The sequence below is a fragment of the Vidua chalybeata genome, chromosome 4, assembly GCF_026979565.1.
Source record: "Vidua chalybeata isolate OUT-0048 chromosome 4, bVidCha1 merged haplotype, whole genome shotgun sequence".
Lineage (NCBI taxonomy): Eukaryota > Metazoa > Chordata > Aves > Passeriformes > Viduidae > Vidua > Vidua chalybeata.
In genome coordinates this window covers 32,228,386-32,245,163 of record NC_071533.1, presented here as the reverse complement: position 1 = coordinate 32,245,163, position 16,778 = coordinate 32,228,386, and the positions used below count along the sequence as shown (strand labels likewise).

The following is a 16,778-nucleotide window of genomic DNA, read 5'->3' as shown; positions in this document are numbered from 1 at the left end:
TTTCATAAAAGTGGTAGACATTTTAGTCATTACTACCTTAAGCATGTTATCTCTGGATTCTTAACTGAATAAAACCCAAGTTGGAACACTGAGCCTCCATTTAAAAAAAAAAACTCTAAAAATAATCATGCTACTCTAACTCAGGAATTCCTAAGTTTAGTTTTCCCTGGGTACCATCATCACAGAAGGGATTCTAATGTACAATACTAATGGAAGTTGCAGGTGTAGGAGTGACATTTAACTGCCTAAACAACCTCTTCCTTCAACAGGAAATAAGTAGATAACTAGATTTTCTATATCCTACTGCTGACATGCACACCACTGTTTGGGAAACTCCACTTGAGTAACCATTTATTTAGGAAAAGCAGCTGTATTTTTCAGGGACCTTGAAAATATCTATTAAATGGAAATGTCTAAAAATCCTTTGCCCTGAAATGCAAAAGTCTCTAATCTTCTCACAATACACAAAGAACACCACCCCAAGAACAAAATTTTTAAAAATCCAAAACAAACAACAAAAACAAACAAATAAAAAAACACACACACCAATTAAAAAAAAAAAAAAAAACAACCAACAAAACCCCCAAAAACCTCCAACAACAACAACATTATCAACTGTTGATAACCTACTGATTTGAAAATGAGCAAGACAGAATAGGACAGGAATTCCCAGAGTCAGACCACAAAAAATATTTACAGAAGTCATACACCAACAGGCAAGGAGAGGTACACCTAAATACAGGTTTCCACAGTTATTAAAAGAAACTAACACTGTTCTCATTTTAGTTTGGTTTTCAGTCTGCTCCTACAATTGTGAACAAATTCAGTTTTAAAATAAGAGTCTTCTCTGCTGCTTTAAAAAAATCCAGCGAACAACCATTTCCAGACACAGAGTTAATTATTTAAGTAGCACATTTTACTAAGGCACCAAAATCCATAAATTCATGCATTTCCCTTTTCCTCCTGGTTCCTTAAAAGTGAGGACAACAGAAAAAAGAATATTCTATATTATATATGTGTATTTCAAAAGAAAAGAAAAAAAAATCCCTCTATAGTCAGCTACTTATTCAAAGGTCAAAAAACCTAGCTGAAAATCCACTGGTCAAGCAGGATTTTCAGCAGGTCAAGACTGAAAAGGCAAGCGAGACACATCCAAGTCTAACATCTGACTCTTTCCTGAGCAACCTAGCTGAGAAAAGAGCTTCTGCCTGCCAAAAATTTGGAGAATACAGGTTCCTCTTCTTCCTAGTTTGTTATCAGAATTACATTAAGATTTAGAGGTCAAGCTCAACCCTGACTGGTGAAACAGCACAGGCAAAGAGTGCTTGTTTTGAAGAGCCTTTATTTAGCTTCTTACATGCAAGGAAAAAACCAAACCACTCCCCCCCTCAAAACCAACTAAACAAAAGCAACCCAAAACCAACAAAAAAAAAAAAAAAAACCCAAAACCAACAAATAATCGTCAAAAAAATCAAACAAACAAAAAACCCACCAAAAACGTCCTCAATAAATGAAGAGCACAAACAACTTACTTGGACTAAAATGAGAACAGGGCTGATGGTTCAGCAAACCTAGGATATAGCTCACTAAGAAATAATTCCCAAAATTCAGTTAAAATTCACAAATTTTTTTTTTTTCCCCTTTTTTTTTTTCAACCATGACCAAACACATTCAGGTACAATGTCCTTCATCACCCCATTTTCAAGCCATCAATCCTACTACCAATAGCAAATGTATGGCTCAGTTCTGTACCCATGCTCTCTTTTTCAGGCTTCCCCATGCTCTTTCAAATCATTCTGCATTAGACCTTCCTGACATTCATGCACCCCCTACAGCATTTGGCAGGCTGGCAGGCACACAGCAGCAGATAGGCATTTAGGAAACAATGCCATGGATGGAGGCCTAAGAGCACAGCCCAGCTCCCATTCTTCTGGCTCTGCAGGAAGAACAGCAGCACGGAACAGTACAAGCCTATTTTTAACAATAAAACAAGCCAACATGACTACCCACACAAAGGGAGACCCACAAAATAGAACAACGTCATTTTTATGAAATCCTTCTTCAGAGGAGGAATAAAAGAAGAAAGCTTTAAACCAATTCTTCTGACTAGCAAGGTCACAGTTTGGAGTCAAGCTATAAACTAATGAATCCTACCTAGTGTGTTTGTCCAAAGGACACAGCACACAGCACCTATGCTTGCAGGAGAATGATGGGCTGCAGTCAGACAAAATGAGGCAGTATTTATAGACTGAGTGAAAGAAATCCCAGGCTGAGGTATTTGACCATCAGGTTATTTTCTGGGTTTGCAGCATGGTTCCTGGCTGTTCCTACGTCTCTGAAGATCAGATAACTGCAGTTAGCAAGAGGATGCATTATTGTCATCAAATGCTGGCATATGGTCACCAGCCAAACCTGAGACAGTTGAAATAAAGAATCTACAGGTAGAAAGGGCTACATGGAGCTACATTTTATGCCATTTGTTAGCTTATTAACAGATCCTAAATGCACATGTAATGTAATACTTTGCTCTTCTCCGCATTCTAAGTCACAAGCCTGTTTCTCCTCTATTTTGAAAAGCAACTGGCTCTTGATCCATGTTAAGAAGCTGGAACTGAAAGAGAAGGCTGGTGTTAAACCAGTTTGCATATTCCCAGTCCAAAGGAGAATTGTCATCTCCATTTGCATCTAAGAGCTGGAAGTGCCATGGAGGTATGCATACATTTGAGTGTAGAGAGTCACAACTGTTTTCACATTTAAAGCAAAATCTTTTTGACATTTTGTCAAATGGTTCAGAGCTTTCTGCTGTTTACAGAAGTCACTAAACAAATTCAGAAGACATGTAAGAAAAAAATCAGAAAACCCATTTGAATTAAAGGAAGGGTAGTCACACTCCATACACCACAAAGGACATGAATTACTGAAATTGTAGCAGATTGAATTATTTGATGCCTTTTTAAGGTGTTCCGGACAGGGTTTGGAAGGAACATCAACTTGACTGCCTATAACTCAGGACTTGGGAAACGCTAGAAAACTACTCAGTCCAAGCTGTGAGGTTTAGCAAGCTACTTTCCATTTAGGAAAATTCTCTTTCACTTTTCATAAAAAGGGAACTAAACATACCAGGATTTTGTGTTCTCCATCTGCAATGGAGACCAGTGATTGCAAAAGGACCTAAGGCCTTATTTTTAGCTTTTTGAGTAGCTTAAGGTTTAGGCCAAGTATAGAATGCCAGGTTAGCTGAACACCATGAACCAACTGGTTCACGGCAGCAAGACTCATATTTGCAGTGAGAGCAACCCAAAAAGACAAATATAGCCCTTTGCCCAAAGGACCAACATTCTTGCTAATGGAATTAATAGAATCTTGCAAGTCCAGCACCACAAGAGTAAATTACAAACATACACAGAGAATTTCCTATGTTCCAGTTATTTCACCAAATTTTGTGAACCTTCATCTTTCCCCAGTGACAAATAAAATCAAATAAATTTAGGCAATAGCTGGTCTCCATCCCTACACCTCAGACCTATTAGGGACCAGCAGCAACACTTGTGTCAGGTACTATTATAATGTAAAGCTATTTACCTTCAACATCACCTACATAACAGCAATGCAATCTCTTGTCCTTCATCTGTCCTTCTAGTATCCTCATACAGAACAGGGGATTTGGAAGGAATGATAAACACTCCCATAAATTTGAGCTTCTGGGCATAGGATCAGCTTTCACAAGTATCCACTGAGCAGAGACCCCTTCAGCACAGTTTATTCTTCTCCTGGTTCTCAACTGAATCATCACCATCTCAAAATGAACAGCAAAAAGACTACTGGCAAACTGACAAAATTGGAATAACCACCAACTATCCAATTCTGGGATACCATGCGAGTACAGTGACATTTCTGTAACAGACTGATGGATTAAGCATGCAGAGGTTAGAATCCTAAAAACACTGCAGAACTGCTGGAGCTATGCCATGCTTCTCTTGCTCTACAGCTACCACATTCTTAAACACAATGTTGGCAATGAAGTGTGGTGGGTACAAGATTCTTTGATCAAGGGTAAATCTCAAGACATTCATATTTCATGTTTCTCAAATCCTTAATATTAACCATAATTCTTAAGCACTGGAAACACAGGTTCAGTATTACACCCACTAGAAGAAGTCCTGAAATACCCTATCAAGTGGGGTTTCTTCTTTTTCTAGTAGTATTACTTCTATTAATTTCAAATTTTAGAAAAAGCAACCAAGAATCCATCAGTAGTAGTACATTAAAGAATCAGTAGTCTGGTCATATAGCTGCTGTTGCAATTAAGGTATCAAAAATAAAAATCAGATTTTTAATAAAATAACCCTAAGTTCCTGAAAATCTTGTATCTATTTCAGTCAAGCAAAAATCACACCACTGTGTATTCAATGAGGGATTAGTAAAATTAGCTCAGTTTTCAAACATCAAGAATGTTGTTAAGGGCTAATTTGTAGTAATTTAAAGCCTAGAATACAGCAAGGAATAAAAAATATGCAAGACAATTGAAGAAAAACAAACTTCAAATTAGCTTAAAAAAATTATACTTCAGAGTTTCCAGCACTAACAGCCAGAGTGCTGATGGTCTGAACATAGCCTAAATGTTTATACAATTCCAATTTAGAATTTAGAAATCATAGTTCCTAATGCTCATATTCTTAAATCATTCCTGTTATCTCTTGTTATTTCATTGATTTTGCAGACAACCTGTAAAGTTTTCAAGTACAGAAGTATTTTGCAGATAAGCTTCAGGTCATGTTAGCAGCAGAATACAGAACATGAGACACCTCCCCTCTCTTTTGCTGCTGGAGTCATACCCGCAGCAATCACAACTGCAGAAAAAAAGCAGCACAACTCACAGCATTTACCAATCCTCTTATAAGCTACATGTTTCTTTACATATCACTGAGATCCCCTGCCTTAGATAACTAAAAATTAAATTTCTCCAAAAATCTAACTTACTTCCTCTCACTGGAATATTTTTACCATTTTGTTGACTCAACTGTTGAGTTTACATCACTTGGAAATGAAGCGCCAGCATTAAGTATCACTGCTTAAAACCCTTGAGCCAGTATTCAGCAAGGGACTGCAATTATTTTGCAGGTGGAATAATGAACTTGAGATACTGAGGCACAGGATTTCCTTAGTTTTCTTAGTGCTTGCTTCTAGTTACAATGAACTTCACGCTACTCATTGTGTATATTGTGAATGTCATATTTAACATATTTTTAACTTAGGCTACTTAACACATTATCTCTTGCTTTTTAGAGTTTCTCTTCTTCCTATGCCTTTATTAACTCATAGAATCAGGAACAAGTCAACACTATGTTAAGTGATTTAGGATTTTTTACTTCTTTTGATGTTTGGGATTTTTGGTTGCTTGGATAGTTTTTGGTTTTTTATAATTGTTGGGTACCAGCAGCTCTCAATTTCAGCTAGATTTTCAGCACATCTGATGATCAGGCAGGAGTGCCAACAACCCAGTAATAATAAATAGCTTCAGTCTCTCAGTCTCAAAATAGCATTTTGGAAGAAGCTGACTTTCCTTTTCAGGTTCACATCTGCATTGTGACTATAAATGCCACATTATAGTATGCATCATCAAAAGCATCACTCTGCAAACAATCCAACAGCACCACTACATTTGGCCGCTTTAGAATATAAACCAGAGACATAATACTGAATATGTTGTGAGGCCTGAAACTCTCCTACTTCATAAACGTGGTAAAAAATGTCCTACTGTGCAATATTCTACATCAACTACCCACACTGACCTGAAAAAATTTTAGATACTTCATTACACATAGATGGCAGTCTTTCTTGTATGGTTTTGAGGTTGTTTTTTTTTTTTTCCCTCTTCTCTCACTTTGAAATATGCTGTGCAATCCCCAGGCTTTGAAGCCAAAATAGAAAGATAGCAGGACATCCTCTATTGGCCAAGGATGTTCTCATTGCCATCTCTACAGGTCACTAAATGCATTCACAGTCATTCCTCTGAAATGACCCAAATTTTGCCATTTATAAGCTTTTGGGGAAATCTGCAGTTAAATGCTATCCAGCAGAACAGGAATCTAGCCAGAGTCTACCACAGATCTCTGGTAAGATGCCAGGCAAGTCACTTAAATATGATCATTAGGCTGTGAGTGTCTGAACTGGGCCAATATAGAAAACTCAAGCAATAAAATCCATCCTTTGAATGCTTATTTAGACCTTCCTATGCTGTGGAAGGACCATCTTAAGCTCTCAAAATTCTGCCCTTATGTTTTGCCAAAGATTTGCTTCAGCAGACCTTACTGGAAAATGAAGATAATGCTGCCCCTGCAATACTTTAATTATTTGCCTGAACACTGTAGTTACAAGCATCTTGAAAAGCCACAGAAGAGAATAATATTTATGCTTTTCTCTTCTGAGTAAGACTTGAATAGTACACTATAAACACAACCTGGCCTTTCGAGCTATGAAGCTAGCCCAAAACATCAAACAGCTGCTCATTACAAAGCTATCCATCTTGAGATAAATCTTGCAGAAGACACATGGTCGTGCAATTAAAGACTCCATCATAATGCACTTATAAAGAGGTGAAACACTATTTCTAATCACATGAAAAATCCACAACCCCTTTATTGGCCTCCAGAGAGGAAATTTTTTTTCAAAATACGCAAATTAAAAGGAAAGGAATAATCAGAAGAGGCCAAACCAGAAATCTGGTTTCAATAAATGCTAAAAATAAAGGTGCCTAACAACAAAAGAAGATAATCTGTATCAAGTCCCAGAGCAATGTAATTGATCAAGATGAACAAAATCATAACCATCAGCAGCTGCAGCAGCTAACAAGTCACTACTACCTAGACAGAGCTTTTTCATACATCTATTTTTTGTTCCATATACATATATAGAAATGAGGAAAAGTTTAGTAACTGCAGCCATCTGATCACAGCACCACACCCCTTTTCCACAACTTAGAAGTGCTGTGTGATGCTCGCTCAAAGGACAAATAACTATATCATGCTACATTTATTATATGAGTCAAGGAAAAATACTGATGATCTCTTCCAGTAACAGAAAATTATTTCTGGTGTAGTTCTAGATTTCTTAGGAAAGCATGCCAACAAGCACCTTTACTACACATCCAACTAAAATAACCATATTTGAACAATCCCCATTCAAGACTTTCCCGCAAAATATCACTCATTTCCTTCTCTTTCCTGGGAGGGAAGGGACCTCTAGCACATGGCCACAAATCTTTGTGAATTAAAATATGGTAAGAACAACCCAAAAGTTTGACTTAGCGCTTCCAATATTTTTTTAGTATTTCAAGACAGGTTGCGCACATCAAAGACTGCAGTGCCCATGATCACTAAAGAAGTGCCGCTGTGCCAGCAGCGAAACTTGTCCTTTTTTAGCAGACTTTATTTCAATTACACCTGAAGTAAAAACATACTTTCTTACAGGTTGTCCACAAGTCACTCCAATGTATTGTGCAATTCATGAGTTATTAATCATTACACAGTCATACATGAACTATGCATCTCAAGTCCCATTTTTACAAGTCATTATACCTGTCAATTTTTTCATTTTGTTTTTTTTTTTTTAATTGACCTTGAGTAAAGTTCCTACAAACAACAGATTCAAAGGAAGAAGATAAATGAGATCAAAAGCTAGCACCTTACAAAGCCCAAGCCTACAACAGGAGCCTTCATACACTAGACCGTCATATGATTTTTTTCCACGTAATAAACCCGTTTTAAGATGCAATGTGTGAAGCTTTTCAAGAGATTGTTTGAACATCCACAAAACAATATTTCTTGCAACACCATTCAACTTAGTAAAATTTAAGATTAGGAAAATTATAATGAAACCCCTACAAATCTGGTTGAGAGGACTCCTATAACCAGCAAGGACACAGCCAAACATAATGAACCTACTGAAGATGCCCCATCCCTGGAAGGGTTCAAGGCCAGGCTGGATGAGGCTTTGAGCAACCTGGTCTAGTAGAAGGTGTCCCTGTCCATGCCAGAGGGGTTGGAAGAAGATGGTCTTTAAGGACTCTTCCAACCCAAACTAGTCTAAGATTCCTTTAATTACACAAAATCTGGTAAAGTACATCAAATACAAGAACTAAGCAGAAGTATTTTTGCAACAACCCTGTTTTCATTTCTCTGACATCTTTCACCCAGAGGATAATTTTACTCCCTGTTAAACAGGTGACAGTAGTTGATTATCAAGGAACACTACTTTCAGATATGTGCTTATAGCACTGCTTCAAACTCCTCCAATTTATGAAATATGAGGCATGTAAGACCAGTACACTTGATTGATGTGGCTGACTTTATTTTTTATATTAAAAAATCTAGGAAACGCAAGCGCATTTTTTACTCTTCCTCTCTCCATTTTCACCATGATTAACACAATGGCCAGTTTGCTTACCACTTTCACAGAACAATAGATTTAAACCATATCACTCATTCCCTAACTAAACTAGTGTGAAATTAAGATTTAACAGCATTAAGTAAAATTAATTCATAGAAATTTGTGAAACCTTGCACAGGAGATTTTTGCAGTCAGTTCCAGACTGGAACTGAATTTTGCATTCAGTTCCAGCAAATCAAGCTGTGAGACTCTGGGTGGGGATGTCACAGAAGTAATTAAGCCTCTCTCCTTGAAATAAGTTCAAGTCAGATATCAATAAAATATTTAGAATTCTGGGAACATACTAACATGAAAGTAACTCATTACCAGAAATTATTAATTCAAGAAGTTTTTCCTCTTAGGCAACATAAGATAAACTCTTATGCCTTGGAACTCCAAGCTTCCCTTCCCTCTCTATGAAAAATTTATATCTTTCAGTCTTACCTTCCAAGGAAAATAATGTCTACCTGGTGAACAGGCATGAAAAGTTTCATTGTTAAAGCAGTGTTTTTTGCTGAGCTAGTCTGTGTCCTAACAGTTTAGTTTTAAAGTTCTATATAGTCTTTAAACTATGTCTTTTTTTCATGCAAAATCTGCAACTGCAAATACCTTGACCTTTTTCATTTTATTATTCCTACATTTTAGTCCAGTCTCCATTTTGGAGAGCGAAATTCATCTCTGTGATTTAAATACCTCAAAGTTATACAACTAGAATATGACAGAGTTTGTGATGTAGAGTTTCTAAAAAGCCAGTTTATTTTTTTCCTTTATCTATAAGCACTTATTTAATATCAGTTAAACTTGTTGTGCTACCAGAGTAAATCTAGAACTTTTCATTGCCATTCTTTGGAGAGGAGAAAGAGCAGGAAAACACTTGCAATACATATGCAGCTTTTTTATTTTATTCCTATTTGCAAATTCAAAGTATCCTATTCTATTTCAGCTTCTTCAGTGCTTGAGTTTCAGGAGGAAAGAAGGTGGGTTATGTTTGGGTTTTTTTAGATTAAGTTCTAAATATTTCATGAACACCAAACCGTTTGGTTACATGAACCCCCTTATGCTTAGAATGTAATTAACAAGGGAAAGGAACAAAACAGTCTACAATAAGAAACTGTGATATGTTGCTACACATGTAAGAAAAATTCACTGGACACATTTTAAAACATTTCTAGATTACTTTCTGTATTTCTACACAAACACTGAATTCTTACAAAAAAAAAATATTCTTCCTTCAAAAAGTTCCTGCCATCACCTCTTCCCAGTATTTATGATTATTTAACTGTATCAGCTGAACATACTGTTCACATTCCCATGTACATTCTAAGACACAGTAGTCACAGAACACATATTCATAAATATCTTCTCAAGAAACAAATTTTAAGATTGAAAACTATATTGAACCATATAGAATCTAGCATGAAGGTTTAAACATTTTAACTAAGCAATAAGGTTCTATACATTTTTATAGAACTTACAGAACCTTTTTGTCATGCAAAACCTAAATTTCTAATTCCTGACACCTGAGGCCTTGTTAAATAATGTTTGCTTTTCTGCTTATGAATGCATTTTTCCCTAACAATAAACACAGGCAGCCTATGGGATTAAAGCATGACAAAGGTGTAGCTGACTCATGGGATCAATTAGAAAGCATCAGTACTTATGCCTTTTGTTCATTCCATGTTTCACTAACAGTTTCTGCATTTCAGCATAAGTGTATCACAGATGTTCAACGCCATGCTACAAGGCAAAACTACACTAGTACCACACACTAGACAAAATAAATCTATTCTTATCATCACCTACAATTACATCACTTGTTATAAAGCTTATATATTGCTTTAAAGTTTTAACAAATGCATAATGATTTTAACTGAATGCTCAAAGCTTCCTGCCCAACCAAAGCATGTCAGCATTTTTTCAGTAAATTTTTAACATTCAAAAAGAACCTACAGAGTTCCCTTTTTTTAAGCTAAAAACAATCTCAAATACAGCCACCGACATTAAAGCCATCTCAGGTACAGCTTTCCCTCCAAACCCACTATTATATCCACAAGCAGGAAAGCCAGTGAGCAGGAAGACAAGCAGCTTGAATCTCCATGCAGTTTGCCCGTGACAGGTTATTGATAGAACAAACAGAATTTGCAATACTTACTGAGTGTTTCTCCTGCTGGCCCATAACTCCATGGTTAGCTGGGATTGCAAGTGGTTTCATAATGAAGAAACATAAGCTGAACTGAATTTACACATCATGTACCAATTTCTTATGGATGGCAAGTCACCCTCTACAGCATTAAATTAAAAAGAGGCGGAGGGGGTGAAACCAAGCTGGAGCTAAAAGTGTCACTACTGTTAAGCTCAAAACCCCCCTCGCACTTGTAGTGCAGAGCAGCAATCCGAATGACGGCGTTAGTCTCCATTTTTGCAACACTCAAAGTCGAAGTGTGTCAGGACGTACAGAGCCTGATGAAACCCTACATATCCAGCATCCATTCAAGGGAACAAAACCATTCCCTGAGCTTGAGGAATGGGAAAGGGGGTGGGGGGGGAAGGACAAAAAAAAAAAAAGCTAAAATGGCTGACTGCACAGAGACTCCCTCAAAAAGGCTTAATACAGTATTATATTGGTCAGGGTGCAGGAACCAGCCTCCAGCACTCAGCCAAGCAGAGTTAATACTCCTGTTTCATTTGCAATCACACACTCACAAATGCAGCCTTCCCCCTCCCACCAGCACTACCCTGCACTCCCCCAAAATCGGGGCAGCGCACACGAATAGGGACCTCCTCCCCTGGCTGCTAATGATGCTGACAGAGTAGTGACCAGTGATCTCTGTTCCACTCAGCTAACCAAGTTTGCACAATTAATCTCAGCAGCATGACATTGATGGGCATTTAATTTTATGATGCCTGTTCCTCACAATCGAGACAAGCACTTCTACCGCCCAAAGAGTCAGCAACAAAAATACAACAGTTACACACACAAAAACCCAGAGAATCATGAGTCTGAATGCAATACGCCAATATAATTACGTTATTGTGCTTACTTTGGAAGACCATGGCTGCAGGCAGTTGGCATAGCAACGCACAAGGAAAGCCATTTCCTGGGTAGAAAGAATGCTTCCTTTTCTAAATAAAAAATTCCTCTTAGGATACAAACGGCATTGCTGCTTCCTGCAGAAAGCAAAGACACTGAAGTCTGTCTCTTAACCTGCACACAGGCACACACTCAATGCAGTTCGAGTGATGTAAGTGGATTTCTCTCTCTCTCTCTCTCTCTCTCCTCTCCCTCCCTCTCCCTTTATCCACCGAAATATTCGAGTCAAATGGAAGACACATTCCTAGAGGCTCGCCCCCTCTGATACTTAACTGTTTCACTCATTAAGGTAGAGATGGACAGTGCAGATAAAACAGCAAGCTCCTGCCTGTGTCTGGTATCAGCCTCGGAAGATCAAGGCATCCCCAGAGGGGAGGGATCCGCTTGCTGCTGGCTCCTAAGAATATCACTGAAGTCAGGGTGGGAATGAGGACCCACGTTTACCTCGCCAAATCCTGAACTGAACACGACTTTTCAAGAAGATATGCTCAAGCAGAGACATCACCTCCCTTCCCCCGCCCCCCACCCAAAAGAGAGCTGCTGCAGAGCTGTAAACATTTTTATCACGTATTTACAAACAGTGCACTTGATGAGCTCGCTCAGATTTTCAGCAGCTTTGCCCTTTCACAGGCCAGAGACATCTACCCACAGGGTGGAGGTACATGTCCAGACACCTTTAACATACCATTTCAAGCCTTTCTTGAATGGAGCTCCTGCTTCTCCTTGCACACTGAATACACAAATTCTACTAAAATCACACAAGTATATAGGCTGTGGAAGAGAGTGACATAAATATGGCATTTATAATTCTCCCCTCAGAATGTAACTGTATCTTAAACTCAGAAATGTCTCCAGTTATTCCCATTTACATAACATCCCTTCTCGCACAGTATTGGTAAAATCATGCTGCAGAGGAGCTGAAAGGCAACAGGGATGTGCTCAAACAACAAACTGTCAGCCCTGTACAATGCACATCTGAAGTGCGACAGGTTTGTACCACCTGCATTAGGAGTGACCAAGCCGAACATGATCACTTCCATTAGGCTTCAACTTTAGTAGAGTTCTCTGTAACATCTTTACAACACATTCTTTAAAATCAGAGACCATCTGGCCTTACAATAACTTCAAAGTGGTTTTTTTTTTCCCAACAAGGACAATAGAAAAAAAAAAAAAAAAACTTAACAGTTGTTACAGAGGCAAAATACACAGGAAAAAAATTGGATACTACAGAATGCTATGTCATACAATCTGCAGCTGCCTTCCCCCATATTAACATGTACACTGATAATGAGCTTAGTTTGTTACACATTGATTTCCTTCACTCCTGGCAATGATTGCTAGCAAATGAGGCTATAAAAATTAGTGGAAATGAATTCTAGTAACAGCAGAGAAGATCCTGAAATAATCCAGTCTATTTTTTGCACAATCCTTCAATGGACACAGTTTCATATACAACATCTTTTAAATTGAATGTATTTACACTTATTTGAGTTTAATGACATTTATGCCCTTGGTCTTCAATATATCTAAAAGATAAATTATTCTTTAAATTATTCAATTACAACAGTTAGTTTAGAATTTTGAAATTCTTTGCCATGTGCCAGTGCAACTAACAGATGATTTTAAAACATTAAATTATGCTTAAGCCTTGTAAAATAGTTTAATGCTGAGTACAATCAATTTTCTGATGAAGTGCTGATTAGAAGTAGCAGAAGTTATGAATTCTTGGAAGCTTAGGCAAACCCTCTCTAGTACAAAATTTAAAAATACTAGTTGTTGACAAAGCAATTAAAACCCTCTTCAGTCTGATTGGGTGGCCTTGTGGTTAACACCATGAGCAGAATTGGAGTATTTTATGCTCATGTCAAGAAAAAATGAAATTCTGCCAAAACAGAAACATCTCCCCAGTGCAGGAAGGCAGTACACCACTTTCTGAACTCCATCACACACACAGCTATCAACATGCATCCTCTCTGCATCAGTTGATATTTCCAGCTAAAATCCAGCATAGGTTTCTGTGCCATAAGCCTTCACAAGTAACATGGAAATATGATTAAACCCATCAAAATAGTAGTGAAACACAAATCTTTCATATAACATTACCATGAAGCACTTTCTTACTATTTATGCTGGTCACCACTATACATCTCTACTCATATGTTAGTAAATTAAGCCAGTACTTTGTCCAAGAATGCAAAAATTTTTATTAACCTAACGAAGTTTCATTGATGTTTACATGCATCAGACTGACAAAAACTTTGTGGTTTCCAAAACAGAAAAATAAGCCTCAAAATGTGAAAAGTGAAATTTATTAAATTAGGTGAAGACAACAGTACTCACAGACAATTTGTGAGTCAAAACAGTTTTAAGAATAAATGGTCAATTCCATTTCCCTACTCCTTTCTCCTCAACTGCCACCATTTCCAGGTGTGGTGTGATTGTACGTACTGTCCCTTTTCAGTTCAGAAAATACTCTCACATAATTTATTTTAAAAAAGAAACATTAAAGTAGAAGTCCAGTGAATTGTTATCGGTTGCAGTGAAAAATTTTTGGAATTTAAATCAATGTAAAACACAAGAACAATAAATTGTGGAAAGTTTCTAACATAAACAAGTATAAATGCATCACAGAAAGCCAATCTGCAACTTTCTGTTCATGGGTTTTTCAAAACTCATTGCTTAGACTTGAAAGCTGGGGGGGTGGGGGGAAGGCAAGACAGTTTTGCAAAAGGTTTTTAGGCTATTAAAGTGAAATCTTAATAAACCTGACATGCAATAATTGCACATGATGAGCTACCAAAATACGGTATGTATTTTTAAAAAATCTAGTGTTACTTTATGAGCCACAGAAAAGAACATTAAAAAGCCATTTCAAAAGTGACTACAAATGTATGGACATCCTAAGACCAAACCATAGGATTAGGGATTCACAAGCAAAACTGAATTCTACACAGGAATTGTTAGAGATCTCAGCAGCATTATCATCTGACTGTAATATCTTTCAACTATTTTACATTCCAGAACATCATCTCACATGGATATCATTCTCCTAAGCAGTGCCAACAATGCCTGGAGTATTAAACCTTTCTAGGTTAATGACAAATGCTGCAACAACAAATTATCTTAATTCCTCAGTTTTAAGCAGTTACCTTAACTCACAACTGTTTACAGAAGTACTTAAATTTTTATACAGATTACATACACAGAGACCATTCTTTTCCTGAAGTACCTCAAAATCAAAAATTATCAGCACATTTTCGCCTTCCCTTTAAACACAATGTAAAGTATCATTTCCTTCATGTTCAAATACCTAGTCAAAAACCAACAGAACATTCTAAGGTCACTGAATTTACTGCCACTGCATGACTCCAGTGGCTAGAAAAAACATTCACAGTGAAGGGACAATTACACAGATATTACACAGCTGTGTAGGTGGAATAACAGACAGCTAAATTGAAGAGTGCAAGAATGGAGTATATAATTTTAAGGAAAACACAGCAGACCTATCTTCTCTTTCCCCCATCCTCCTCACTTGGAAAGAAGTGGAAGTTTAAAACTTAAATTTAAGCTCAGGGCTATTGGACACAAAACTGCTAAAGCTCCCTGTAGCAAGCTTCTGAATTTTATAATGCTGGTGTCCTCTGCCTCCCACTAACCTTACCAGAGAGATTACTATGTAACAATCTCTTGCTCCCATCATATTTAAGAACACCAACTGAAACTACTAAAAACCCAGAACAATAATTCACTCAAAATGCTATGGTACACTAAAACATCCCATATGATACATAAGTCTTATTCTAAAATACTCAGACAAATTTACTGCCGACAATTTAAATCTCTGGCCCTATGACCTGATTTCATGCAAATGAGTTCCTATTTATCAGCATAAATCAGATGTGGGACAGTCTAGGCATAGCTATCCCTATTAGTATTTTCTCAAGAACTTTGAGAACTTTAAGTAAAACAGCTGAATAGAGAATATTACCAAATATGTTCTCCAAGGCACTAAAATACCACTTTGGCCAAAACACACAGATAAAGTAACAGTATTCACCACATTATTTTTTTTTTAATTCATAAGGCTGTGGCACTGCCATCACTGTAACAATGTTCACTGCACAACTGGTGACACCAAAGCAAGACTTACAATGGAGTGGTGCATGCTGTTTTGATAACACTTTTACTAATGTTACAGACCATTTGAACAAATGCCCTTCTGTTGAACTGCTGCTGCAGATGAATCTATAACCAAGATCTTTAAAATAATGACAAGCCCAGAGCAGTCAGGCTGGTGCCTCAGCTGGGTGAATGTGCCATAGACTACCAATCTTCCCTCTGACAACAGACTCATTTGTCACCTTCTGTGCACAGCTCTGCTTTCAGTACAGCAAACTTTTTATTTGCATGCCATCCATCTTAAAATGGGAGCAACTTATAGTATTCATCTAAAATACTTGCCATCGAAACCTCTTACATTGGACAACTATGTTAGAACAGATACGAGGAAAACCTATGGATGGTCACTCATTAAAAATGTGACAAAATATCCGATTTCCAGAATATCTGTCAAAATCACATATTACATACATATATATGTATGCTTGTGAAGTCACTTTATGTGATGTTTAACTGATTTACCTGTGATTTTTACACAAAACAAAGCACCCGTTCTCACACAAGCTGAAAGTTGAATGCATGGCTTTAAAACTATATGTTATCATTATTAAATTAAAAAATTAGGCATAAAATTTGCAATATTAATGACTTCAGTTAGCAGAATGGTCACAGATTAGTTTCATTTCTTTAACTGTTTCAGTACTTCAGAAGTGGAAAAAATGCATCATGTCAGGAGAGATGGAAGTTTTTCCCAATGTTTACAAAATTTTCTCACATTGATGTAATGATTAGATTTAACAATGGCACATTAATTACATCAGAGAAGGTGAGAATGTGCTTTCTGTTCTTGAACTGGGGGAAAAATCATGAAAGTGAAACAGCAGACACTTTTAAGGTCAAGAATCATGATGTCAAGCATACAGGAGTATCAAGTTGTCTTTACCAGATCTAAACAGCACTTTGACATCCATACCTGCTGGGGACAAGGCTCGCTACTGAGATACAAATCAGCCCACTGTCTTGGAGGAAAAACAAACTAATAAAATATCCATAAAAACTCCCACATATCATCATGTCCATACCAATTTCACAGCAGGAATCCAGGGACACAAGTCCTTCACTTATGTGAGGCAACCTTAAA

The 16,778-nt window shown here is 37.2% G+C and overlaps 1 protein-coding gene across 2 annotated transcripts in view; it reads right to left on the bottom strand.

Moving 5' to 3' along the window:
• RAPGEF2 (Rap guanine nucleotide exchange factor 2) overlaps window positions 1–16,778 on the bottom strand; it is a 185,350-nt gene that overhangs the window by 59,606 nt on the left and 108,966 nt on the right. The window contains exon 1 of one of the 2 annotated variants that reach the window (XM_053940956.1): window positions 10,580–10,642. The exons of the other annotated variant lie outside the window; for it this stretch is intronic. Within the exon in view, the coding sequence (XP_053796931.1) occupies window positions 10,580–10,639 (60 nt within the window). The 5' untranslated portion in view covers window positions 10,640–10,642. Of the gene's footprint in view, window positions 1–10,579; window positions 10,643–16,778 lie in introns of those variants that run through there. 2 annotated transcript variants of the gene reach the window in all.